The sequence below is a fragment of the Pectinophora gossypiella genome, chromosome 10 (assembly GCF_024362695.1).
Source record: "Pectinophora gossypiella chromosome 10, ilPecGoss1.1, whole genome shotgun sequence".
Classification (NCBI taxonomy): Eukaryota; Metazoa; Arthropoda; class Insecta; order Lepidoptera; family Gelechiidae; genus Pectinophora; species Pectinophora gossypiella.
This window is the reverse complement of record NC_065413.1, coordinates 13,432,375-13,442,787: the sequence shown is the minus strand read 5'-3', so window position 1 is coordinate 13,442,787 and position 10,413 is coordinate 13,432,375. Positions and strand designations below refer to the sequence as shown.

Here is a 10,413-nt window from a genome sequence, read left to right as displayed (position 1 = left end):
AGTACGTAGTCGTTACATGAGACATGTCAGGGGCCTTTGGCAGCTCAGTAATAACCCTGACACCAGGGTTGATGAGGTTGGTATTCCACCTCACAACCCACACGATAAGAAGAAGAATACTGCAGATATCTGTATTAGAATCATTTACAAAGATCCGTCAAAGTTTAGATATGGTTCCTCAATGAACACTGTATTAATTAGATACTGAAGAGATGCTTGGATGTCGGGGGAGTGAAATTGTATTTTTGAAATAAAACAGTAGCGTCTTATTCTTGTGTTGTATTGTGCGAAGATAGAGCGAAAACTCCGCTAATGAACGTAATCATAAAAGTGTTTCCATATTTAAAAATCTTAAATATATTTATAAATGTTTTCAACGGATGCAAAAATTAGGAACGTGAATCATAAAACGTACTTATAAGTATTTCTGATGCCATTTCATTCATTCCATCTAGTTACAGTTACTTGGTATCTAAAACGAAATAAAATCACGTTTGCGACGTGTTGAGAGCTACATTTTCAGTAAAAAGGTCACGCGTGGAGCCTAATGGGAGCTGTAGGGTAAAGGACGCGAACTGATGACCCTTTTCAGAAGAATAGAATAGAATAGAAATCGTTTATTAAAATTTTTACAAAACAATTACAAAAAATCGCAACGGATGTTCGTCGAAATGATCATAAGGTGGTGGTGGATGTCCTGAGATAAAAGGGCCTCATTCAGTACAAGTCGCGGCGTGAACCACGACGCTGATATTATGTGGGCCCTGTTGGGTGAGACATGAACATCGTGTTCCATAAATATGCGTTAATAGTGTACATAGATTATATAATACCAAATTACATAAATAGAATTAGTTAAGTAAGAATTTCTTCACATCACTAATTCAAGAGCCACGCTCTTGTCGGTGTAGCATTCTCCATTCTTGTCTATCAAAAGTCAATTCCTTTACTTCCTTATAAGATGCGACGTACAGTAAATATTCGCATGACTGAATGTCAATACAACGGATTATATATAACATGTGCACTAATATCTGTGAGTGATTATCTCATCCTAAGCCGATGATTATTCAGATAACTTCAGCAATACTATAGTTTTTACAATAGTAAAACAAAATGTGCACCGGACCGAAACCATCCCGCCCGGCAAGGAACCCCTGAACGGGTGCATACAACTTCGAAGATCACACGCCACACCATTCGAACACGACAGAAAATGATTAGAGTGTTTTAGGTTTACGCGGTTATTAACCCCCCCTGACTTGGGTCAGGGTTGGGTTGGGTTGGCCCAACCCTGATTTAAACGCGGTAAGAACCCGTTATTATGTGTTTTAATTATGATCCCAGTGTTCATCGAATTTCAGTTAATTGGCAAGAAAGGTTCCCATATTAACCCTATCCACCATTCCATTACCTACTGTTACATGCAGCACATACTGGGCAACCATGCCGCCTGGCTGGAGTCGCTCACCGGGCCTCTCTCGATACCTGGTGGGCAGACTCGCCGGCGGCACCACCGGATTTGACAGGGCCTACGGAGGCGCGAACCTCGCGGGCGAGCCGCCACACTCAAGGGGCATAGCCCCGAAGGTGCCCCTCGTCGCGGGCGAAGCCGAACTGACGTCAACCAAGCCGGGCAACCTGCGAAATCAGCGAGTCCATTAACTGCAATCATCTCCCTAGCGTTATCCCGTTTTCACAGGCTCCGCTTACCTAACCTGAAGATTTGACACGTCCCGTTTTTTACAGAAGCGACTGCCTGTCTGACCTTCCAACCCGCGAAGGGAAAACCAACCCAATACATAGGTCACATACCTCCGAAAAATGCATTTCTCGATAAGGCGGGTTTCCTCACGATGTTTTCCTTCACCGTTAACTGCAATAGTATGTCAAATTCCATCGACTGAACGAAGAAATTATATGTTTCAGTCGGTTTCTTCCACAGGGACTGCTTCAACTCCGATATTCATGTGCTCGCATCGAAATAATTAATCTGCAAAAGCACAAACAAACCAAAACCATCCACGAAAATTACCTTAAAGTTTTCTCCATGCAGAGTTTGGCAACCTTTACCGATACGTACATAATTCCACGCAGAATATATTTCAGTAAAAGTTTTAGCAAACTTGAGGTAGCCGAAGTTATGTTCGTCAGTTCGTCATAACTTGGCGCTTTGGACGAAAATTATTAAACCAATCAATCACCACGCTTGCCTGGACCGAATTACAGGCCATTACCCACTAGCTAACAACTGGTGGAGAAAAGTCGTTAAGTAGCCTAATTGTTCTCATCCTTGGACTGCTTCCGTGGTGCAAAGGTTGAGCGTTGGGCTCTCGATCCGGAGGTTCCGGGTTAGAATCCCACACACAAAACTCACTTTGTGATCCCAAGTTTGGTTATAGGACCATTACAGGCTGATCACCTGATTGTCCGAAAGAAGTCGGTCAGTCGGTCCCGACTACTAAGCATTTACTTAAGTAAATAGTCGTTACATGAGCCATGTCAGGGGCCTTCGGCGGCTCAATAGTAACCCTGACACCAGGGTTGATGGGGTTAGTAATCCACCTCACAACCCACACGATAGAAGAAGAAGATTGTCTATACAGGGCGTTAATGAGATCGTAACGAATACTAGGGGGATGATGCAGACCATGATTCTGAATTATATTAAGTGGAATTTTGTGGAATGACCTATCGAAATTATTCAATAATATAATTTAATAGCAATTTTAATTTCAGGATATGGAATAATGTGAATTTTTATTAAATTATTAAATTTTTATAAAAAATGTTCTAAAAATAACAATAAAAACAATACCAGCTTATTGTAAATATAATACTTCTTCCAGCGTGCCACACTGAGGCAGAGCGCCCAAAACGCTGGCAACATTTCCCCTCTAAACTGCCAGGCCTATCCTCTGCGCAAGAAATCTGCCAGCTCTTGGATCGCCGAAATGTGTATTTTAATTTCACAATGCAATAATGGAGTGTTCCGACCACAAGATGTCCTGCAGCTTATAGTATGTTGGAGCTGAATCCATGAATGCACATGAATCACAAACCACACTGTGGCTACATAGCAGCTGAGGTCGACAGGTTCGTATTTGGAAATGGATCGTGTACTAAGGGTGGTATTAATAAATGCATCTCAGCTGAGACTGCCCTCAAGATCATGCTCAAGTCTCTGTTTTTATATGAGAACTGTCACATTGACATGATCTTGAGGGCAGTCTCGAAGCTGAGATTAGTTTATTAATACCACCCTAAGTTCAAGATAAATTATGAAATTCTGATCATTAAATAAAGACAGATTTAAACTAACGAAAAACATTTTCTTTTTTCCATTAAATTTATTTTTGATTTTTATTCAAGAAATCTGTAATAATAAGTCCGACATTTTATCACGGTTTTCTATGACGTCACAGTGTGCTTTTCATACAAATTCCATAGTAATTTCGTGCTTTACGTTTAGTAAAAAGTGACTTATTTGACTTGTTGGAAACAACTTATTGATGAATGTGGAGGAAACAAAAGTAGTTAAGTATGTCTGGATCTCTACTGAGCCCACTGGGAAATAGGTGTGTGTAAGTAAGTATTTCTTAATAAGTCCCTGGTCATCGGTATGAATTTCTAATGCTAGGTGTTAGAGCGAGTGAACATTCTGTTGTTTACTACACAATGGAACATTGGCGATATTATTGTTTAATACCTACCTAAGTACCCACCTACTATGACTTTATATTATGCAAATTATGGTGCTAATTCCTGCAGACGCCATCTAATTTTATTTTAAGTTATACCTGTCATTTTCTTATCCGTTGAAAAAGAAAAGGACGGATAATCGACAGGCATAAAATTTATGGAATACAAGTCAATTTTAAGCAGAAATCTAAAACAACCGTCTAAAAATTTTACATCGGCCAATAACCCGACAGAGTTAAGTAGACAGCAAATAAGTAGGAATGTACTTCATTAAACATACAGGAAATACCTACAAAATACTAAAACAAAATACCGTTGACTAAAGAATAATAATAATATAGAACAATCGCCTCTACTTCTATTATTTGAGTTTTTTAATTTAACTGATAAAAAATTATAAGGCTCTATTACGCCGAAAACAAAATCACAAATGATACTGGCGACATCTTTCGGCATATAGTATAACCAATGAAGAATGCGTTTAACTTAACATTGTATACCGCCATCTAGTGAGTAAATACATTACCATTACAAATTTTATATGCAGGCTAGGTAACATGAAATTAATACGCTTTGGGCTCACTAGGTGGCGGTAAGCGTCAGAATAATGAGCTTTTGGTGGACTTTTTTACGTCCATTTTCAAGTCTCACATTCTTTTGAGCTTATCAGATCAAAGCTTTACACATTATTTGTTCAGAGCTATGCATGCTTATGCCTTAGAGCATACAAATATCAGAATTGGGTGTTATGCTAAATTCTAAATACGTAAATATCTAGTAAACTTTAGTAAAGTATAAGTTCATTTTCTTGGCTAAGCCATTAAATTGCTGCCTTATTAATCAATTTACTAATTTAATACAATATTAATTGAACCCTGACACCAGGGTTTATAAGTTCGGTCATTGTTTTCAAAAGTCACAAGCGAGAGAAAAATGTTCTACGCCAAATCAAAGACTATTAGGCATAAGGTTTGGTTCTTTGGTTTAAGCTCACGCCCGTGATCTCTAATGGGGTGAGCTGGGCAGAATCGGTTAATAGTATTAATCTACAGACACCTTGCTGTTAGACTGTACGAAGTCTTATAAAAAAAAAGAATAATAAAATAATGTTATAGGGATCAGCATGGTACGGTCACGAGCATTAATAAAATATGTATATACACTTTGGTACCATGTCACATTAACTTTTTTGACAAATTGAACTGTAAGTCTCACTAAATGTCAAATATGTTAGTGCGACAGAGTCCTAAAGTGGGTACATTATATTGCTCATGACTGTACATCATCACAGAAAAAAACAATCCTTCCATGGTAACTATTTTTAGGATACGTCTGGCAAGATCATCATCCTCCTACCCTTACTAAGTGAGGTAGGCACAACATTTACTTATTCTTAAGATAAGAGATAAGATAAAATTTATTGTGTATAAAAGTTGATTACTTCTTCTTCCATTCATCTCTCTGTCATCACCTCAGTACCTACTCACGCCTTTCACACACATAATCCTCTTTCACACAATCCATACACAGTTTCTTGGGTCGTCCCCTACCTCTACTTAAGATGCCTGTAACGGACTTATTGCTCGGTGGTTCGTGATAAGAGGTAATAATAATAAAATAAAATAACATTTTTTTCATACCATGCTAACCTGTTGCTCCTCAATTTCTCAAAATACCCAGGTTGATAATGCTTCCAAAGTCCAAAGATAAGGAGAAAGAAAATTATAAAAGGTTACAGTGTAAACAGCCTCCTTCCAGTTTATTTATCCCATTGCTGCAAGCTTCCCATTAACCAACCGAAGGAGTGGACTAAAAAGGTTAACAAAGTTAAAATAAAACCTATTGGAATAAAAAAGTAAGCGAATGAAAACTATGGAATATAATATATTATTATATGCTGTAATTAATGTGTGTGTTCTGTAGGAAAACACCGCTAAAATAAAAACACAGATCGTAGTCTGTTAGCGATCTGTGAATTAACCATTATACTAGTTTCATACATTATAAGACAAGGCAGTTTAAAATAAATTTCAATGCAATATCGTTGTCGAAAAAGTACGCCGCATATGTTTTTTGTACATCAAAAACCACTCGTTATTATAAATAACGATTTCAACACACCACCAACTATACAAAGACTATGCACCAACGCACGCTCATAGATAATACAGATATGTGGCGTTATGGTGTACAAAGTAAGGAAAAAAAAACACATCGTTTGGCCGTGAATTAATGGCACTTCACAAACGTCAAACAAAATAAACTCTCTCGATGCCAAATAATATTATTGTTTTTGCGTTGTTTCCTTAATTATTTTCGCGAAATGCATCGAGATTGAGTAAATCGCGAAACGGGTGAAATAATACATCTTCGTAGTGTTATTTCAATCACGCGTCGGTTGAATATTCGTCGACATAATCCTCGCAAAAAAAGTGTCAAATTGTTTTTTCGGCTTTTGTGTTTAATTCTGCTCTAAAATGTTATTTGATCGCATTTGTGTATTTGTGTCTAAGTGATATATTAGCTACTTGCATCATGCAGCTTTGAAATCGCCGTGTTGTTCAGAAAAATGTGAAGTGTTTTAAGGTTAGTTCGAGTTCCCGCTTTTATCCTGTCTGCAGGACCTCTGATGGTCCTAATTTCCTTACCAGTCGTCGGTGCGGTGAGTAATAGCCTGTAAGTTTTCTACTGAAGGATATCCAAGCATGATTTTAAATGAGAAATGTAATTTTTAGCCTACTTTTAAATGAAAACATTGTTTCGTTTTAAGAGTGAAAGGCAGATGTTTTTATGTGAATATTCGCATTTCTGTGTGGAAGTAGCTATCAATTTGTATTTCTAATAATGGTAATACTAGTTAATTGTTGCCTAATAATGGTTTTGCTAGTAAAATGTTTTACATTTTAAAAGTTGTTAATGATTGTGAAAACTTCCTATATGCTCGACAACTTAGCATGTAAAAGCTTATCAAAGGTAAGAAGGTGAAGAATTAAAAAAAATAAGTTTACGAAGTTACTAACTTTAATGTTGTTTAGGTTTAACCTAACTATAATTTAGACAATATGCTCGTGTAACCAGTAGTTGGAGAGACTTACCTATGGCATGTGGCCCTTGCAGTGGGAAAACATACAAAATTTAGCCATAAGTAGATTTAAGTATCATTACCCAGCAGCTAACTTTCTCCAAAGTTATGCAGTGGACAGATTTTAATAAAGCCTTTGCAGTGGAAGACTATGATAATGCGAGTTAGACTATTCTCAGTAGTGGTTACTACTTTTAGAAAACAACATTTTGACTTGACAACCCTAAAAGTTGTGTATGTATGTAATTAAGCCTTGCAGTGGAATTATGGACTTTGTTTTAAGAAGATACATGGCAATCATAAATAAAAAAAAATACTAGCCTCAGCAGGGACGGACTTACAATGCCTTATCAGCCTGGCGGTGGAAAGGCAGTCTTTACATAAGTCATAATAAGGTAGATGACTCGGTCATTTTAGATCATTGACTGATCAAATTACATTAACACAAGTTCAACCACTTTTAGTAATGATGTCATATGTGTGTAAAGTATTTCATTTGACGAAGATGTCAAATAGCCTGTGCTTTAAGCAGTGGGAAGGTTATCCGGCCAGTTTGTGAATGCTGTCCGAGATAAGTCGTATGTATGAAGGAGTATGTTAAATAAAGCAGTGGGACGGTAAAAAAAATACCAAATACAAATTAAGTTGTGGGTACAGACTAAGTTAGAAGTTGTTCAACTGTTCTAAAGTCATTAGACAAGCAGTGCTAAAACAGACAGTCGTTATCAATGACAGAGTTTATGTAAATTGTCTCGGGAAGGTTGGGTATAGTTAAGTCATTAGACCAGGTATTTTATGTTTCACTTACGTTGGACTACAGGAGCCTAAGCAGTGGGTTAGCAGACATAGTATAGTAATAGTTAATAGTTTTTTAATAGTTTAATTTTAATCTGCAATTTTTTTTAAATAATAGTTTGTTTTAAAAACTCTTGTCCAAGCAGTGATGGATAGATGTTTTGTCAGATGCACATTACATTATATAATTATTTATTTGTACTGGGTTAAAGTTTATGTATGTATGTTACATAAGTACTCATGTGCGCTCTCTGCGCGCGGGACTTCATACATAAGCCATCTTCGGGCATATCAGTGTCGTGCTGAGTAGTCGAAGTGGTCACCACGGGCGAAATCGGTCGAAGATCATCTTATTAATACATTTTTATATGTGCTATGATGCTTTGATGCTTATGGGAATTTGAATTTGTATTGATATCTTATATGATAATTCAATTTGATAGCTATTATCACATTTTATAACAAATATTTGCCTTTCTGTGCTTTGGAGATCCTTCCCAATCTTCTTCTCAATTTAAACCATGGTGCCATTACATATTCCTTGGAATATGTCGTTTTTTAACATTTATGATTTTGTGTTTAATATTTTATAAATTCAGAATTGTTTATTTTATTTCTGAAAATAATTTAAAAATTTAATAATTGCATATTTTTTATTTTACTTGTTGAATATTGTGTAAACAATGTTTTTGAATAAATAAAGGGATCTTTGTTTATTTATTTAAATAAATACATTTGTACTGGCTGGTCTAGTTATTTACCCGATCCATGATCCTACTTCCTTCCTAAAATTATTTTAAACTATAAAGGTAACCGTCATGTCTCCTTAGAATGTGTGAAAATTTACATTTTAAGGTGAAATGCCGTTAATTTAATTAAATTAAGTTACTTTAAGGGTATGTTGTTTTATTTTCCTGTCTTTCAAGGTAATTAATCAGGTATGGTTTTTCTTATCAGTGCCGGCGCAGTTCATACCAGGGCGGACAGGGGCAGGCCTGTTGATCCTCAATGGGTTTACGTTCTACATGAAAAATCATCAGGCGCACGGCAAGAAGCAGTGGTACTGCTCATCGAGAGACGTGCATGGGTGCAGAGCTGATGTCATCACATACAAAGGCTTTGATGGCAGAGACTACATTTCCATATTCCGTGGACGTCATATACATGAACCTCCCCGGCTAAGACAATGCCACGACGGCAGATATATAAGAGAAAAGGATAGTTCTAGACAAATACCAATAAAATACGAAAAATAATGATATATTTTTGTATACTATTTTAAGTTTATTCTTTTAACATTTATTTTTAAATCATGTAATTGTACTTATACGGTAATTATTGATACAGATGTGTCTTTTAACGCATGTTTCTGCTGTAGGGACCTGCTAGTTTGTAGATCAAGTTGTAAGTTTGTGAAAGTTTTAGAAATACAGTATTCTGGTATTAGTTTTTATTTTTGTCTGTTTTTATTTTGTCCTTACCTAAAAAAAGTATATTGCCTTTCGTCTCGTTACATCCTTGTTTATTTTCTTCATTACGTGATACTGGCAGTATTGTGATCACACAAAAGCCATATTAATCAAGAATTGAATTGAGTTTTCCATTTTTAAACTTAGTTTTTTTTTTCTAAGGTCAGGTAATAAAGTTTTGTATATTTCAGGGATATATTACCTGCCTTCGCACAGGACTGGCAGTATGGTTTTGATCTTCAAGGATAACAAGTATTGGATTAACAACCGTTACCAGAACACTATAAATTGGACTTGCAGGGACCGGAAACGCCTGGGCTGCAACAGCTGTATCCAAACCACTGTGGAGGGACGCTACATCAAGCACAAAGGCTTCCACAACCATGAAGACAACTACACTAAATACAATTTCAATGATTAAAGCGATAGATTATACCAATTATAAAATTACAATTAGAAAAGACACCTTTATTAGCCATGTGTATAATATACGCTTAAAGTTTTATTTTATTTAGACTTTGGTGCATAGAGAAAGCTCACTATACCAGATTGACTTAGAAAGACTTATATTGACCTGTTTAACTCAAGTTTCTATAGTTTTAGTTGTTATTTTTTGTAAACTGAAAGGCATTCCTAAAAATAAATTTAAGTATGTACCTACTTATTCAAAAGTTTGCTATAACGAACTTTAGTAGTAGGTATACAAAAATATGACTAATCAGTCATATAAAGTCATTTTAAAATTAGCTTTAGTTTTTTGTGTTTTTTTTTTAATTTTCGGTTGGGATACTCAAAACAATATCTTAGATTAATATTTGTTACAATGCTCATAAGTAAGTTGTATCCATCCGAGACGACGCTCACCGTTTGTCCGGCCAAGTAGTCGACAATACACACTCGATGTCCACTTGAAATTTTGTTACAGTACTTGACTAGTTTTTTTTTTTTTTTTTTTTTTTTTTTTTTTTTTTTTTTTTTTTTTTTATATTCTTCTAACATGCGATCGGTCCCTCGACCATAAGCAGTTCCGTTATATTGCCAGTGGGATGTTAGGCATGCCTTTCCAGTGTCAGGTTGCCTTCATTTTGTTTCTCACTGCTGAAGTTTGTCCCAGATATGTTGCCTTTTTAGGCGTCTCAGCGGCAGTGGTTCACTTAAGGCCGATGCAAGCCTGTTTTCATGGTGGACAATCCTTTTTCTATAAGGCTCGATAATATGCTCTGCTTCCTCTTTAACAGTGGGCATTTGTAAATAGTCGTGAATTTCGTTCATTTTTGTATACCATGGTGCATTTGTTATGGTTTTGAAAGTGTTATTTTGGAATCTCTGGAGGATTTCTAGGTTGCTGTTTTTGGCAGAACCCCA

General features: G+C 36.2%; 1 protein-coding gene across 1 annotated transcript; it reads left to right on the top strand.

The window, feature by feature from the left end:
- The first annotated feature begins 1,446 nt into the window (after window positions 1-1,446).
- Window positions 1,447-9,994, top strand: LOC126370416 (uncharacterized). The gene is made up of 3 exons (XM_050015253.1): window positions 1,447-1,652; window positions 8,475-8,695; window positions 9,240-9,994. Exons 1-3 carry the CDS (start codon window positions 1,447-1,449, stop codon window positions 9,467-9,469), a joined length of 657 nt encoding a protein of 218 aa, XP_049871210.1. The 3' UTR covers window positions 9,470-9,994.
- The last annotated feature ends 419 nt before the right edge of the window (window positions 9,995-10,413 follow it).